At 39.8% G+C, this 18,689-nt stretch overlaps 1 protein-coding gene across 8 annotated transcripts in view; it reads left to right on the top strand.

Annotated features, from left to right (window-relative positions):
- The window catches only part of clasp2 (cytoplasmic linker associated protein 2), a 451,600-nt gene that overhangs the window by 305,790 nt on the left and 127,121 nt on the right, over positions 1-18,689 (top strand). For 3 of the 8 annotated variants that reach the window (XM_067981105.1, XM_067981098.1, XM_067981134.1), the window contains 5 exons: positions 4,982-5,089; positions 8,700-8,762; positions 10,523-10,635; positions 16,884-17,128; positions 17,212-17,275. In XM_067981105.1, coding sequence (XP_067837206.1) covers positions 4,982-5,089; positions 8,700-8,762; positions 10,523-10,635; positions 16,884-17,128; positions 17,212-17,275 — 593 coding nt within the window. The remainder of the gene's footprint in view (positions 1-4,981; positions 5,090-8,699; positions 8,763-10,522; positions 10,636-16,883; positions 17,129-17,211; positions 17,276-18,689) is intronic. The other 5 variants (XM_067981116.1, XM_067981115.1, XM_067981110.1 and 2 more) reach the window with 4 other exon arrangements.

Below are 18,689 nucleotides of genomic sequence, written 5' to 3'. Positions count from 1 at the left end.
TCACTCTACCATTACCAACAAGCCAGGGGATCAACCCTGGTTCAATGAGGAGTGTAGAAGAGCACGTCAGGAGCAGCACCAGGCGTACTTAAAAATGAGGTGCCAACCTGGTGAAGCTACAACACAGGACTACATGCATGCTAAACAGCAGAAGCAACATGGTTTAGACAGAGCTAAGCGATTCCATAACCAACGGATCAGATCAAAGCTCTGCGATCCTGCCACATCCAGTCGTGAATGGTGGTGGGCAATTAAACAACTAATGGGAGGAGGAGGCTGCATGAACATCCTGATCCTCAATGATGGCAGAGCCCAGCATATGAGTTCAAAAGACAAGACTGAAGTGTTTGCAACCATCTTCAGCCAGGAGTGCCAAGTGGATGAGCCATCTCTGCCTCCTCCTGATATCCCCACCATCATAGAAGCCAGTCTTCAACCAATTCGATTCACTCCATGTGATATCAAGAAACGGCTGAGTGCACTGGATACAGCAAAGGATATGGGTCCCGACAACATCCTGGCTGTAATGCTGAAGACGTGCTCCAGAACTAGCCGTGCCTCTAGCCAAGCTGGCCCAGTACAGCTACAACACTGGCATCTATCCCACAATGTGAAAAATTGCACAGGTGTGTCCTGTCCACAAAAAGCAGGACAAATACAATCCGGCCAATTACCGCCCCATCAGTCTACTCTCAATCATCAGCAAAATGATGGAAGGTGTCGTCGACACTGCTATCAAGCGGCACTTACTCACCAATAACCTGCTCACCGATGCTCAGTTTGGGTTCCGCCAGGACCACTCGGCTCCAGACCTCATTACAGCCTTGGTCCAAACATGGACGAAAGAGCTGAATTCCAGAGGTGAGGTGAGAGTCACTGCCCTTGACGGCAAGGCAGCATTTGACAGAGTGTGACACCAAGGAGTCCAAGTAAAATTGAAGTCAATGGGAATCGGGAAGAAAACTCTCCAGTGGCTGGAGTCATACCTAGCACAAAGGAAGTTGGTAGTGGTTGTTGGAGGCCAATCATCTCAGCCCCAGGACATTGCTGCTGGAGTTCCTCAGGGCAGTGTCGTAAGCCCAACCACCTTCAGCTGCTTCAATGACTTTCCCTCCATCATCGGGTCAGAAATGGGGATGTTCGCTGATGATTGCACAGTGCTCAGTTCCATTCGCAACCCCTCAGATAATGAAGCAATCTGTGCCCTCATGCAGCAAGACCTGGACAACATCCAGGCTTGGGCCGATAAGTGGCAAGTAACATTCGCGCCAGACAAGTACCAGGCAATGACCGTCTCCAACATGAGAGATTCTAACTACCTCCCCTTGACATTCAATGACATTACCATTGCCCAATCCCCCACCATCAACATCCTGGGGGTCACCATTGACCAGAAACTTAAATACTGTGACTACAAGAGCAGGTCAGAGGCTGGGTGTTCTGCGGCGAGTGACTCACCTGACTCCCCAAAGCCTTTCCACGATCTACAAGGCACAAATCAGGAGTGTGATGGAATACTCTCCACTTGCCTGAATGAGTGCAGCTCCAACAACACTCAAGAAGCTCAACACCATCCAGGACAAAGCAGCTAGCTTGATTGACACCCCTCCACCACCATAAACGTTCACTCCTTCACCACCGGTGCACAGTGGCTGCAGTGTGTACCATCCACAAGATGCACTGCAGCAACTCGCCAAGGCTTCTTCGACAGCACCTCCCAAACCTCTACCACCTAGAAGGACAAAGGCAGCAGGCACATTGGAACAACACCATCTGCACGTTCCCCTCCAAGTCACACACTATCCCGATTTGGAAATATATTGTCATTCTTTCATCGTCGCTAGGTCAAAATCCTGGAACTCCCTACTTAATAGCACTGTGGGAGAATCTTCACCACACGGACTGCAACGGTTCAAGGCGCCAGCTCACCGCCACCTTCTCAAGGGCAATTAGAGATGGGCAATAAATGCTGGCCTTGCCAGCGACGCCCACATCCCATGAACGAATAAAAAAAACTTCATTTTATGCCCAGGCTTTCCTGTGGGCAGTAAGTTTACTGCTTGATGTTGCAAAATAATTCATTTGATAGTAACAACTACATTGAGTTATACGAGTCTACAGCACAGAAACAAGCCGTTCGGCCCAACTGGTCTATGCCAGCGTTTATGTTCCACAGGAGCATCCTCCCACTCTACTTCATCTAACCCTTACAGTAAACTGTTCTTTTCTCCCTCATGTGCCTATCTAGCTTTCCTTTAAATGAACCTATGCTATTTGCCTCAACTACTCCTTGTGGTAGCACATTCCGCATTCTTACCACTCTTTGGATAAAGAAGTTTCTCCTGAATTCCCTATTGGATTTATTAGTGACTATCTTGTATTTATGACCTCTAGTTTTTGACTCCCCCGCAAGTGGAAACATTTTCTCTACGTCTACTCTATCAAACCCTTTCATTATCTTAAAAGACCTCTATTAGGTCACCCCTCAGCCTTCTCTTTTCTAGAGAAAAGAGCCCCAGCCTGTTCAGCCTTTCTTGATAAGTATATCCTCTGAGTTCTGGTATCATCTTTGTGAATCTTTTTTACAGCACCTCCAATGCCTCGATATCCTTTTTATAATATGGAGACCAGAACTATGCACCGCAATCTAAGTGTGGTCTAACCACGGTTCTATACAAGTTTAACATAACTTCTCTGCTTTTCAATTATGTCCCTCTGGAAATGAACCCCAGTGCTTCGTTTGCCTTTTTTATCGCCTTATTAACTGCGTCGCTACTTTTAATGATTTGTGTAACTGTGCCCAAGATCCCTTTGTTCCTCCTCCCCATTGAGACTCTTGCTATCCAAGCAATATGTGGCCTCCTTATTCTTACTACCAAAATGTACCACCTCATACATTTCTATATTGAAATTCATTTGAAAATTACATGCGCCTTCTGCAAGTTTATTGATGTCGTCTTGCATTTTGACACATTCTTCCTTTGTATTTATTACTCCCCCAATTTGGTGTCGTTTGCAAATTTTGAAATTGTACTTCGATTCCCGAGTCCAAATCGTTAATGTTAATTGTGAACAACAGTGGTCCCAGCACCGATCCCCGTGGAACACCACTTCCCACCTTTTGCCAGTCTGAGTGACTACCCTTAACTCCTACTCTCTTTTCTGTTTTGTAGCCAGTTTGCTATCCATTCTGCTACCTGTCCCTTGACTCCAAATGCTCTGACCTTAGTTATGAAGGCCTTTTGAACACCCAAATCTACTAATCCACTCTTTCTGTTATTTATTCAAAGAATTCAATAAGGTTGGTCAAGCATGACTGTCTCTTCTGAAATCCGTGCTGACTGTTCCATATTATATTTTCGTTCTCTAGATGTCTTTCTATTGCATCTTTGAATAAAGATTCCATTACCTTTCTTACCACCGACGTTAAGCTAACTGGTCTGTCGTTCCCTGGACTTGTTATTCCTATATTTAAAAAGGAGATAGAACATCAGCTGTCCCCGGTCCTCTGGTGCTATTCCCTTTTCTAATGAATTTTTATATATATGTAATAGTGCCTCTGCTACCTCTTCCCTAACTTTTAATATGCCCAGATGCAATCCATCTGGACCAGTGGTCTTATCCTCTCTAAGTTTGAATAGTTTATCATTTATCTGCACCCCCCCCACCCCCAGTCTATCTTAAATGTCTTTCTGTATATGTTTTTTGATCTCTCCTTCTAATGTCCTGCCCACTTTGTTAGTCTCCCTGGTAAATACTGAGACAAAGTAACTTCAATATTTCTGCCAATTCGCTGTCATTACCTGTGAGTTTATCTTGTGCATCCCTTATCCCTATCCTGATTTTTCTTTTGTTATTTATGTGTCTGTAGAATACTTTACTATTTCTTTTTATATTCCTTGATAATTGAATTTTGTAGTTCCTCTTTGCTTTCCTAATTATTTTTGACTTCTTTCCTAACTTCTTCGTATTCCCTTTTATCATCCTCTCCTTTATTGTCTGTGTACTTATTGTAAGCCTTTTTCTTTAGTTTCAATTTTACCCTTATCTCTTTATTCATCCATGGTCTTTCATAATTGGCTAGTTTGTTATTGTCTTTTAGAGGAATATATTTCTCCTGACCTCTTATTGATCAAAGTTTTTAATATTTCCCACTGTTGTTCTATCTCTTCGTCTGTCGAAATTTGTTTCCAGTTTACTTTCCTTCGTTCCATTCTCTTCCCCTCAAAATTAGCTTTAATCCAATCTATTACTTTGGCCTTTGTCTTATTTATGCTGTTCTCAATCATTATTTGAAACTTTACTATGTTATGGTTGCCTCTGCCCAAATGATTTTCCTGTTGGCATTAATCTTGATGAGAATCACTGAAGGCATGCATGATAGGGTAAATGGAACAAACTTGTAGAATTACTGGCCCACCTTCTGATTTTATTTATTGAATGTCAGGATACAAGGCCAACGAGAAGGTGGTCAAAACTCTATGCTGCTAATTTAAAGAAAATAACTTTTTTGTTTCTTAGATATGCCTAGAGTCCTATCTTTAATGGGCAATATTCCACGTTTTGCAATGGCTCTTTTTTTTAGTAGCAAGGAGCGTGCAAAAGCAAGTTTTGGTTTTTGAAACCTGATCTCACTTCACCAATCTGGATTATCGCTTTACCACAGGCATTGGCTATTTTCCTAAGCTAGTCAATTGCTGTATTTTAATCTGGTCATTACGACCAGTTGGTATGAAATAACCATAATGGTAAGTTGGTGAATTAAATGCTGGTTGCAACATTATTGCCCAATTGAAGGAAAATGCAGACCATAAGTATTTTAAAATGAGACAAGAGGACATCACTGTACATTCGTGTCTTCAGTTTTGAAATCTTGAGGCTACAGTCTTGAAAGTGGATGCTTAATGATTATGAGAAGAATATTTCAGTATCTTTATTTTTAGTAATTGTGCTGCTCTATGCCCATCCTGATCCCTGCTAGTTCGAGGCAGCCGTATCCCTCGACCTAGTGTGAGTCAGGGCTGCAGCCGGGACGCCAGCCGTGAAAGCAGCAGGGACACCAGTCCTGTTCGATCCTTTACTCCACTTGGTAAGTACAAGGAGTCCTTACTTAATGCATGGCTACCCATTTCTCCTCCATTGCCCTCCAGCTGGTGGTTCTGTTTGGCTGCATTGTCCTTTTCCATTTAGTATTCATTGTAGAACACCCTCTTTTTATTCACTTCCAGTAGTTTAACCTGCAACATTGAGCATCTTAATTACTTCATGACTATGCATCAAGATAGTTTCATTGCATTTGCTGTATGCTTTGGTGAATTTGGTATCTGCTTGTTAAAATGCAAGTTAAATGTCTTCCAGCCAAGAATTTCTCCATTATTCCATTATTCTCCATCATTTTTTTGTCAGTCAACTGATAGCCTGCAATACTCATCAGTTTAATTTAACAGTTACTATACTGAAAATCTTTCCAATTTTAAAAATATAGCATGTAAGTTTTCAATGCTGAATGTTGTGAAGCAGGAAAACGTATTGTAGCACTGTTTAGTTGAATAAATCTAATCATCAAAGGATTGACTTTTACTGGCTCCAAAAATTCGAAAGCTTGTGAAATTACAAGGATCTTGTCAGTCTATTGAGATTGTTGAACAAGAATACTGCCATTTTTTTCTATTAGTTGATTTTAAAAAATGGAAGCACATTGAGATATTGCTATCGCGGTGGAAGCTATTGTGCTTTAAAAGGTGTTTTATTTATTTTTTAATTGCTAATTTTTGACTGATAGTGACAGATATATGTACAATTTCACGTACTAGCAACCCTAAATCGATAATTGTTACTGGTACTTGTTGTTTTTCATGTGGTACGAAATTGAGCCATCAGATGCAATTCATGATTAACTTTATTTGCATTTGCAAACCACCTGTCAATGTTTCGAACAGACATAAATCTGTTTGTATTGGATAGCCAATTTGAACCTAAACAAAGTGGCTTAATACTTTTTTAAAATCAACATATTTTACTTAGCATGGTAAAATGCATCAAAAATAGGTATTCTCTATCTGTTGTACTGTCATTTTAAGGTTCGACTTTGAGATCATTTCTTTAAAGTTCCATCCTTTCGATAGTTTTTCATTATCAGTGAAATATTTAGTGTGATTCCCTTTTCTTGCACTGACCTTCAGCTGTTGCGTTTCATTGAAGCATTAAATATTGGACCTTTTGGGCTGGAAGGGATTTAACCAGTTTCATTGCATTATAGCATGTCTTGTGTAACTTATATGTTATATTGATAAGATTCATAGTAACGTTACACCTTGATACTTAATAATTCAATGAATATTTGTGCAAAACAGAGTGGCACTGTTACAGTACATCGGCTACCTTGTGGTTAGATAGCCTGCAGCAGGTTCAGTGACTGGTAAAGGCACTGAAAAGAAAACTGGGCCCGTTTCTGGGGTCGTGTCTATTCTGTGCAGATTGCAGAAGGTGCAGCAATATTACAAAGTAGCTCATTTCTTGTACTTCGATTCATTTGGCCTTGCACAAAACTGAAAAGGAACTGTTTATACAAGGTAGTTGAATGGATGAGGTTTTACAAGCAGAGCTTTTTTTATTTAACACTTGAGTATGCTGATAGATTTTTCAATGATAAGATTGGATTTTTTATTGGTAAGATTATACTTGTCAGCAATTATGCACAAATCAGATTCATTTTTACCTGGATGTCCATTTTATAATGTTCATGAAGCACTAACTAAACTAGTTACAGATCTATATATGAAGAGGATTTTGAAATGTATTGAAACTTCATGATTACCATAAAAGGACTGTCCAAACTCACATTTTCCAGGTTTTTAATGGTCTGTAAAAATAAGGATATAACTGGGTGTGACTGTAATGGGTATTTTTCCTTGGGTTGGGAGGGCTTATTGTTTCTGGTTAGCTTTGTTTTGAGTTTGCACAGATTAGTTAGAGTTGTGAAAGTTTTTTTATGTTACATATATGTTTTACATATGCATCTAATAAACAGTTTCAACTTTAAGTATTGAGATATGACAATTTTAAAGGAGATGGAATGCTTTATAAAGGAATGAAGCATGGGACCCAAAAACAAATCAAAATAATTTCATCGTAGGAAAGAGGAAGGCAAACTAATTTTTTTTTTCTGTCCTATTTTGTTCACTGTGCATGTAGCTTTACATAATAATAAGTATCTTGATTGTTATCCTGGTGTGAATGAATATGGCAGTGGTCAACCTGGTAAGATGGTCTTCATTCTCCAAACTGAAAGCATTCTCTGTGCACTATCGAATCCATGGGGAATTCATTTTTATTCCTTGAAAATGATTTTTACCATTTTTGATCCACTTTGAAGTGTTTCTTTGATTCTCTTGATGAAAGGGTGCGTAGGAGGGTGCGCTTTTTGTACAGTGCAACTTGCGTAATCTCTGATTGATAGCTCAGCCTCACAAGCTCAAAAATCTTAGAGGAATATAGCTTCCATAATTGTCCCTATGACGGCCTGAACTTATCCTGGTAATATGTTGGCAGTAATTTAAAATCCAAAAAAATAAAGAAAACCTTCTCAACAAAAACAGAAGTTGTTACAGATAGAAATCATAGAGTTAAGAGAGCCTTCAGCTGAGAACATAATGTGCACAGATATTCATAAAATACATTGACATAAAATCTTGTCTTATGAGTGGGATAAACATGGTAGGTAGTAGTTATGCATTAACTCTTTTATTTATTGCACTCTTTTTATTAATATCACAAGCACAGATTTAGGTCAAAACAATTAGGCTGTTGGATTGTTAAGATGTAATGAAGCCAGCTAAATATAGCTTACTGACTGAATTGGTTGGAATTATTAGTGTTTAAAAGGTACTCTGCATTTTAGCAAACCATGTAAGTACCAGTATTCAAAGCAATGCACCATGATTTTGCTGCAGAAGATGGTGCAATTTAAAATTATGACAACTGTGCAGCAATTTTCTCATTGGTCAAATGTATCTGCCTTAATCTTGTAATTAGTGTTAGTTTTTTTTTAATCTCAGCAATTTTCTCTCCTCCTACTCTGAAGACATTACCTCCTGGGCTTATGATTTCATGGGTGATGGTCACCCTCCATTACTTCATCCAAGTGGTCATTATTCATGTGTGAGCCTTGGGGAGTGTCAGCAGGCTAATTACCCATATAGGCTATCATAGCCAAGCTCAATCTTGTCCTCACCAAACATCCAAATGGACAGACTTGCTGATGGCAATTGAGCAAGAACCCCGGCTGACTGTCCCCTCCCCATTCTAGGAATGCCGCAGCCATCTACAGTGCCTGTAACACTGCCCCAGCTAAAATCACCATTGACTGGGGATCGTCACGACTCACTGGATAAACTTGCTTTGATGTATGATGGAGGGGAGTAGGATTTTCAGTGTCGCACCCAAGAGCGATGGAAGAAGGGATATATAGTTCTAGTTGTGGTGATTCTTGACTTTCAAGATGACATGAAAGTAGAATTGCATGTAATCTCTGCATTTATTTTTAGAACCAGTGTTAGCAGCATTTTGACCTACTTATTTCTGTTGATTCGTGCTATTTTTATCAGAGTGGTGAAAGCTTTGCATTCAAATTAATATTTGCCTGTAATGCAAGGCTTGCCATGGTAATAGACAGGGTTTGTGTCATCCTATACTTACAGCCTCCAGACATCATTCCAGATCAACTGGTGCTCTCTACACCTCAGACACATACTCAACTTCAGGTGAAAGATGGGGTAACAGCATGCCAACGTTGTCTGTGCAAACTTTTCAATTTGACATTTTTTTTTGGTTGGCATGTTCCTAAATCTGTATCCACAAAGAACATTTTTGTCATCCTTATTTTCTCACCAAACTGGTAATTATATTTTTGAAGACCTCACTTCGGTTACAGTGTTATTTAAATGTGTATATTGCTGCAGAGATTCTTGTACTTTTTGTATGTTAAAAAAAATTCAGAAATTTAACAAATCTAACGTTCTTTCCGGTGTGGATAATTTGTCAATCTATCTATCTCTCCCCCTCTATAGCTCAGACTCTGGGATCTTTACACATTCTTACACTTAGAATCATAGAAATTACAGCACAGAAGGAGATCATTCAGGCGCTTCACACTTATCAACTAAAGCTATCACATGTAATTTAAATTCCCCAGATCATTTTGTTGCATGTATTCTTTTTCTAATGTTTATCTAATTCTTTTTTAAATGGTATTACAGTTTCTGCAGCAGTAGCCATTTGTTGTAAAATAATCCATTCTAATAACTGACTGAGTGAAAACATAGCAACAGGAATCGGCCATTCAGCCCCTCGAGCCTGTTCCACCATTCAATTAGATCATGGCTGATCTGTATCTTAACTCCATCTACCCGCCTTGGTTCGTAATCCTTAATACAACAAAAATCTTATCAATCTCAGTTTTGAAATTTTCAGTTGACCTAGCCTCAACAGCTTTTTGGAATTCCAGATTTCCACTACCCTTTGTGTGAAGATGTGCTTTCTGATATCACTTCTAACTTTCCCCTTTGCTCTTTTAATAATCTTCAGTTTATGCCCCTTAATATGAATCCAACTAATAGAAACAATCTTTCACTATTTGCCCTCTCAAATCCTTTTAGAGTTTTGAAACCTTACCCAGCTCTGTTCCGATGGTGGGGGAGAAAGAAAGTTCCCCAATTAATTGAGCCTTTTTTCATAACTACAATGCTCAAAAAATGTTCTAACAGACAAACGTTAAAAAAAACATTTAAGTTATCGTTCTAGTGAATTTCACTGTACCATTTCCGTGGCTCTAATATCCTAATGGCACACAGTACTTCAATTGTGAACTAACCAATGTCTTGTACAACTTCAACATCACGCCTTGCTTTAATAGTCACCGCCCCCGTGTGTATAAAATCCAAAGTCCCATTGCCTTTTTAATGGCCGTTTCTACTTGCACTTCTTCCTGTCAGGATCGATATATCTGCACCCTGGGTCTCTGTAGCTCCAATAGAGTATGCACACTGGGCAGAGATGGGAGTCACCCCACATATATTGAAAATAATTGCAATGAAACTAAAATCTGAGAAAATTAAAGATAAAAATATAGCTTTTGCAGAGGTTACTGATGCGGTTTTGCTATTAACCCTTTTTGTTTGCACCAGTGAATTAATAGATTTAATGAGCAGCATCACATCTGTATCACCCTGCATAGCAATATTTTTTAAAGAAAAACTCTGCAGCATTAATATCATTTAAAATAACACTGTCCTGTGTAAACTGATAGGATCGGCAGAAACCTTCTAAGTTTTTTCTATTTGCTCTCTTGATTTACAGCATTTACTTATATCACAAGCCATTATGCATGTGATCTTTTGTTCTGTTTGAACACATTTTTCAGTGATCCTTTCATATTTTGATTCCTTGAAGAGTGTTCAGAAATGTGATATTTATTTTGTTGATAAGTGCTTAAAGTTGCTTTTGTTTCTTGCTGATGAAATAGCAGGGTCCGATCGCTATGGGTTTAATCAGTCCAGTAGATTGTCTGCATCAGTGAGTGCCATGCGAGTTCTCAACACAGGATCTGATGTAGAGGAAGCTGTTGCAGATGCTTTGGTACGTACTGCTAAGTTATATGGCCATTTATTTGCCATTAATCATCTGAACTCTGATGAGTGTCTTTCTTTTAAAAGGCTACTGATATGATGCAAAATATTATGTCATTCATTATTCTCCATATATTAGAGAACAGCTCAATTGTTGTATTGGGGTAATCACAGAAACAGTATTCTTTACAGAGCTTCTAATATCAGTCTTGTGAATTGCCCTATCCTGCCTGTGCTGTGCATAATCTCCAATCCTTTATTGCCCCCTCAATTCTTCTCCTCCATCAGCAGCAGCTTCCTATGTAGAAGCGTCACTCCATGACTGCTTGCACCCCTTGCTCCTGTTCAGCAGAGCTGTGACAAGTTGCTTATCATAGCAAACTGGAAAAAACTAACGGCCCAGTACACTAACTGTTTCCTGTGTGGACTCCTCCAGTATTAGCTTGTTTTGGGCTGTTGGCTTGGGCCATGCTGATTTGCTGCCACTGTTGTCTGTGGTCTCTCAACTAAAGCTTGACTTTTGTCCCCTAGAAGTGCATGTTGCTGCTTCCAATTTTACAACCAGGGTTTGTTGTGGGTTGCTAAAGTAGTGTTAGCAGATATCAATAATCAAGAAGGAAATGTCAAAGCATACACCTGCACAACTGAAAAGGAACCCAGGAAAGATTCTGATATAAAAATGAAAATATTGGAACTCATTTGAAAGAGTTTGCAGATTAGTAGGAAAACAAATCAGTGGGGTCCAGAGCTGTGACCAACACTATATTTGTTGGCATCTTATTCAGCCAGAACTGGAGCCAATTATTGTCCTGGTACTCCCACTGGTAGATGGTTGGATATAGACCACAAACTAAAATATCAGTGTATAGTGGATGCGCTTGATACAGGGATACAAGGTTTGTTGCTCAGAGTACCTTGCTTCAGAGGGTCATGCCTAAATTAGGTGTTTCTGGCTCAGTAGATACCACATCCCCTCACAGAATATTGGGATTCAACCCCCGCCAGCACATGAACACATAATTCCTGGCTGACCCTTCAGCGCAAAACTGAGGGTGTGCTGTATTGTAGAGGTGCCATCTTTCAAAGTAGCTGCTATTTGAAGAAGGGAGTTCTCCTATGTCCTGGCTAACACACTTCCCTCAGTCATATCCATTAAACAAATGATTAACTGGTCATTGGTCTCATTGCTGTTTGGGGGGATCTTGCTGTGCGCAAAGCAGCGATCACATTTGTCTACATGACAGTCACTTGAAAGTAATTAATTGTAAGTGAAACACTTTGAGGTGTTTCTGAGGAAGTGGAACGGTGTTATATAAATACAAGTTCATTACTTCTTGGATTTGGATTTCTGGTGTCCACCAGATCCTTAAAAAGAGCATTTTAAAAAAACTCTTCCAATTTTCTCCTTTTCCTGTCTTTCTTGAAGGATTGACTCCTTGTTGGGGTGCAGTTCCAGGGGAAGATCACTCTCCAGTACTGCCTCCAAGTGGCTATTCATGTTTGAATCTTGACAATGAATTTGGCAGGACATTGGCTGCATCGCAGCCAAACTTGAACCTGTCCTCACCGGTTGTCCATCTGCACATTAAGACTTCTCGGAAGGGTCACAAGATAATTTCCATGAGCAAGAGATTTTGGTCATTACTTTCCCCTCCTTAACCCAGGGCTTCCGTGGCCAATTGTAGCTTTCTTGCAGCCTTGGCTACAGCTAACTCAGCACAGATCAGGTGTTGAACATGGGACCTTTTTCGGTCTGTATAGCTCGGCTACTGATCAGCTAAACTCTTAGCCATTGGGAGAGCAACTAAACAAAGCTTTATAGAGCTCTCCTGACTGAAAACTATGTTCTTAAGCAAAGTGGTTTTAAAACTTTCCTGTTGGCTGGTCCCAGTACAAATATTGACACATTCCCAAGGATCCCCTCCAAATATTGACATACTCCCCAAGAACTCTTGTCCTATCTTTTAAAAGACGCTGTCAGCTACCCAAGGGAAAATTGGGCAATCATCACAGAAAAAGTTTTCTGTTAGTATGCAACAATATATCTCACATGTTGATAAATCACCAAGCAACAATAACTTGCATTTATATAGGAGATATTAGGACAGGTGACCAAAAGCTTGGTCAAAGAGGTAGATTTAAAGGAGCGACTTAAAGGAGGAGAGGTTTAGGGAGGGAATTCCAGAGCTTAGGGCCTAGGCAGGTGAAGGCACGGCTGCCAATGGTAGAGCGATGAAAATCGGGAATGTGCAAGAGGCCAGATTTGGAGGAGCAAAGTGACCTCATTGGGTTGTAGGGCTGGAAAAATATGGAATGCAGGATTCTCCCAACACGATGCTCTCAGCGCATGGAATGCCTGAATGACGGACAGAAATCTGATGACTTTTTGGACCTTGTGGGGTTCCCTGTTGACCCCAGAGAATCCAGGGACCCCAGTTTGAAAGTCTCTGTTTTAGAGAGAAAGTTGGAATTTTACAAGAAGCAACAACCTCAACAATGCGGTTAAGAAGGAATGTTTGACTCCTCGCTTCATGAACCTCCTAAAATTAGATATATATTCCTTTTGTGTCTGTTACACAAACTGGTAATTTTTCCCTTTTATCATCATTAAATAAGGTATGTGGTGGATAACATCTTTGATAATGAGAAGGCTATACAAAAAGATGGGTTTAGATTATAATTTTGAGCATCTACATTTCTACACTTTCTCTACAAATTCAGGTTTACTGGAGCTAATTTATGTTTCAAAATGGGGTGTGTATGAGAGCTTTATCATTTTCATATGTCTGTATATGCAGCTCTTTGAATCCCCACTTTTTTGTTTGTTGCTTCTGTTGGTTGTGCTTTCATTAACTTGCTTCATAACTGGCTGAAACAATAAATACTACTAACAAAACATCGTTTCACTGTTCTTGATTTTTCTTTCCAAAAATTGCTATCAGCTCCTTGGAGACATACGGAGTAAGGTAGAGATATTCTTCTTTCCAAGACTGTTTTTCAATGAAGTAATGTATGTTGTGCTGAAAGCACCAAGCTACATTGTTCAAGAATTGAATTGAACAGCATGACTTAATATCTTAATGAATATATGTACTGTATTTGAAGTAACATAATTAGTTCCAAGCTGGATTTCAAACCTTTAACTTAAATGTAACCATTAATCACACTAGAATCCTTCCATGATAAAATGGTCAAAAACTCCAAGATGCAAGAGGTATTATTCACGTGGACTTAGTCGATGTGAGTTGAAGCTGGGAAGGAGCCTAGGAAGGATGTTTTATATTTTCACTATTATACTGTTAACTTGTCATTCTCAGCCCTGCAGGTGTTGGAATCAGTCCTGTATTCCACCAGTGGGCTATACTGCTACACTGCTAAAAAGAGCCCAGACCTTCATGGTCTGTCAGGCTCAGTTGCCCAAGGGAGCACAGCTCTTTTCTTACACTTTGAACACAGATTACATTTATTAAATGTGTATTGAAGGAATCCTTCTGTAATGCTGTAACTTGGCAGATCTTTTCACATCATTCTGTTGAGGAGGTAATTAACATAATAAAGTAACAATCATTTGAAAATGTGTCTAGTGGGTCAGGTGAAAGTGTTACAGCACTTCAAGTGCACATCCAAGTACTTTTTAAATGAGTTGAAGGTTTCTGCCTCTACCACCCTTTCAGGCAGTGAGTTCCAGACCCCACCACCTTGATTGGCTCATATTGATGCAACAGCAATAAATTCGAACTGGACAGAGAGGGAATTTAACAATGAACCAAAAGCATCTTCCTGCTGCATCCTTCTGACCTGGAGCCTGAGAATTACAAGGAACAATTAATCTACAAGGTTCTTTCCACAATGCCAATTAACCTTTAATTGATCTCAGGATGTAGCTATTTATAGCAATTAGATTTTGTGACCTTAAAGGGGAAAGCTAGTTAAACGCAGCTCCACCTTAGTGCTAGACTAATACAATGTGTGTTATATGGTAAAACATTCCTGTTGTTGCGAAACAATACCTCATAGAATCATAGAAAGTTACGGCACGGAAGGAGGCCATTCGGCCCATCGTGTCCGTGCCGGCCGAAAAAGAGCTGTCCAGCTTAATCCCACTTTCCAGCACTTGGTCCATAGCCCTGTATGTTACAGCACTTCAAGTGCACATCCAAGTACTTTTTAAATGAGTTGAAGGTTTCTGCCTCTACTACCCTGGCAATGAGTTCCAGACCCCACCACCCTCTAGGTGAAAAAATTTCTCTTCAGCTCCCATCTAATCCTTCTACCAGTTACTTTAAATCTATCCCCCTGGTCACTGACCCCTCTCCGAAGGGAAAAAGGTCCTCCCTATCCACTGTATGTAGTCCAGTCATAATTTTATATACCTCAATTAAATCTCCCCTCAGCCTCCTTTGTTCCAAAGAAAACAACCCCAGCCTATCCAATCTTTCCTCATAGCTAAAATTCTCCAGCCCTGGCAACATCCTCATAAATCTCCTCTGTACTCTCTCTAGTGCAATCACATCTTTCCTGTAAGGTGGTGACCAGAACTGTACGCAGTGTTCAAGCTGTGGCCTAACCAATGTTTTATACAGTTCCAGCATCACTTCCCTTCTCTTATACTCTATGCCTCGGCTAATAAAGGAAAATAGCCTGTATGCCTTTTTTAACCACCTTATCTACCTGTCCTGCTACCTTCAGGGATCTGTGGACGTGCACTCCAAGGTCCCTTTGTTCCTCTACACTTCTCAGTATCCTCCCATTTATTGTGTACTCCCTTGTCTTGTTTGCCCTCTCCATGTGCATTACCTCACACTTCACTGGATTGAATTCCATTTGCCACTTTTCTGCCCACCTGACCAGTCCATTGATATCTTCCTGCAGTCTACAGCTTTCCTCCTCACTATCAATTACATGGCCAATTTTTGTATCATCTGCAAACTTTTTGATCAAGCCCCCCACATTCAAGGCTAAATCATTAATGCATACCATAAAAAGCAAGGGACCCCGCTGGAAACGGCCTTCCAGTTGCAAAAACACCAGTCAACCATTATTCTTTGCTTCCTGCCACTGAGCCAGTTTTGGATCCAACTAGCTACTTTCCCTTGGATCCCATGGGCTTTTCCGTTTTTGACCAGTCTGCCGTGTGGGACCTTGTCAAAAGCCTTGCTAAAATCCATGTAGACTACATCAAACGTGTTACCCTCATTGATCCTCCTTGTTACCTGCTCAAAAAATTCAATCAAGTTCATCAGACATGACCTTCCCTTAACAAATCCATGTTGACTGTCCTTGATTAACCTGTGCCTTTCTAAATGACGATTTATGCTGTCCCTCAGAATCGATTCCAATAATTTACCCACCACCGAGGTTAGATTGACCGACCTATCTCTTTCTCCCTTTTTAAACAACGGTACAACATTAGCAGTCCTCCAATCCTCCGGCACCATGCCTGTAGCCAGGGAGGATTGGAAAATGATGGTCAGAGCCTCTGCTATTTCCTCCCTTGCTTCTCTTAGCAGCCTGGGATACATTTCATCCGGACCTGGTGATTTATCTACTTTCAAAGATGCTAATCCCCTAATATTTCCTCTCTCACCATGTTTATCCCATCCAATATTTCACACTCCTCCTCCTTAACTACATTCTCTGCATCGTCCCCCTCTTTTGTGAAAACAAACACAAAGTATTCATCAAGAACCATGCCCACATCTTCCACTTGCACACATAGGTTATCTTTTTGGTAACACTTCTCATCCATCTTGTGAAGCTTGCCACAGAAGGTAGAGTATAAACATATGACCAATGTTGCAGGATTAATTACATTTGTGGAACATAGTGGTCTCGAAGGTATTGTTCCAGAAAAATCTTTTTCTAAATTCTAAAAGTATTTTGATGTTCTACAAAGTCAAACTAATTGTCTAATTTCTGGAGAACAATGCCGTTATGTGCTGTTTATTTATGCGTATGATCACATGAGCTCATGGGACAGTGGTGGATAAGAATAGTATTACCCATCATTTAGGAGTTATATCATTTGATAGAATTAGACTAATTTGCAGGCATCTATTTTGCTTATTGTGCAAGTGAACTCGGTGGCACCTGAGGGTAAACTACCCGGAGACAACAAGGAACTGAATCGTGATTATTGGCTTTAACTTAACCTTACTGTGAAAGAAAGACAAATGAACTTTCAATCATTTATTTCATTGTAGATAAGCTGATATTAAAAAAAAGTGAAGGTATATAATAAATCCTGTTACATTACAGAAAAAGCCAGCAAGGAGAAGGTATGAATCGTATGGAATGTATTCAGATGATGATGCCAACAGTGACGCATCCAGCGTCTGCTCTGAGCGTTCCTACAGTTCTCGAAACGGCAGCATTCCTACATATATGCGACAGACTGAAGATGTAGCTGAGGTCCTTAATCGCTGTGCAAGCACCAATTTTTCAGAAAGGAAAGAGGGCCTGCTAGGCTTACAGAACTTACTGAAGAACCAACGGTCATTAAGGTAGAGAGATTAATAAGTCTACATTGTGTTTGCAATTTGTGTAGTATTGTGTAGCTAATCCATAATTATTCTCTTCTCAACAGTCGTGTTGAATTGAAAAGATTGTGTGAAATCTTCACTAGGATGTTTGCGGATCCTCATAGCAAGGTATGCTAGGGTATTTTTGCTTAAAACGTTTTTATATTTAGCTCATCAATATCAGTGGCATACTTTAGAATTCCAGACTGTTGTAGTTTTTGCCAATTCTATTATTTTTCATGGAGAGTTGCAACTTTTCCAAATGTGATTTAAAAAAAACAACTGCCAATTATCACTTCGTATGCTTTACGTGATTTTCATGGTGGTTGTTTATCCCTCCGTTGAGGACATCTTCATCCATCAACTGCATTGAGTGTCTTGGCCATTGATGGTTACCATCATTCCACCCCTTCCCCCACCTCCCATCCCCAGAGAAAATCTAGCCAATAGGCTCAATTCCCACAATTAGTCAATGTTTTCTTAATGCTAGCGATTTGTATTTAAAACTTTAAGCAGAGTTCTCCATGTTTAAATTCCTCACATCAAGCACAGAAATTCCTTCTACAATCACAGTACTCGAGCGCTGAACATTGCAGAACGTAGCTGCCTCCCACCAACCTCTCCGTGCAAGTTTTATTTAAAGGTGATTTTAAGGATCACGAGATTCAAATGTTGCTGGAATGCACAATTTTCATACTTGCCAACATCAAGGTTGAAATATGATTGCAAAGTAATATCTATTTTCAGAACTTTTGATAATTTAACATTTAATACTATAGTCAAAACACAGAATTATCTGAACCTCTTGATGTAATTAATTTGGGATGCCCATCTCCTGACATCACTTATCCTAACTTAATTGATTTTCCTAGTTTAATTGATTTTCAACCAACTACAGATGCTAAGTGGTAAATTCCATGTAACAAAATAAATGGTATTCTTCATATTTCTATAGTATGGATGCTTAAGGAAGGAAAATGAATTAAACTTTTAAATCTTATTGGCTTCTAAAAGTATGATATACAGCACACCAATCTTAATTGACAAATGAAATCAAAAGATCTATTTTTTTTCAAACCAGTGACTACTTTACATCAGGATGACAATGGGCCAAATATTTTATTCCCTTCAAGAACTATCATTTCATGTCATTGCAACATTCCAGTACCCTCCATATATTGCAGGAACAAGCCCAAGGAACAAGGAAAATGGCAAACTGGACAGCCCTGTTAAGAAGTTTGAACACAAACATTGGGAAATTACCCACATAATCTTTCCTTTCTGTGCTCTGTGGAGATTCTTTCTTTGATTTGCTGTGTTGCTTCTTGGGTGTCAGCCTCTGCTCAGTAGTAGCATTCTCACCTCTGAGTCAGAAGGTTGTGGGTTCAAGTCCCACTCCAGAGACTTGAGCATATAATCCAGGCTGATGCTTCAGTACAGTATCGAGGAAGTGTTGCACTGTCGGAGGTGCCAACTTTCGGATGAGACATTGAACCGAGGCACTGTGTGCCCTCTCAGGTGGATGTGAAAGATCCCATGACAC

This window comes from Heptranchias perlo, chromosome 3, assembly GCF_035084215.1.
Source record: "Heptranchias perlo isolate sHepPer1 chromosome 3, sHepPer1.hap1, whole genome shotgun sequence".
In the NCBI taxonomy this organism is placed as follows: Eukaryota; Metazoa; Chordata; class Chondrichthyes; order Hexanchiformes; family Hexanchidae; genus Heptranchias; species Heptranchias perlo.
Note: the sequence above shows the minus strand (reverse complement) of the source record. Positions and strands in the feature narration are given on the sequence as shown.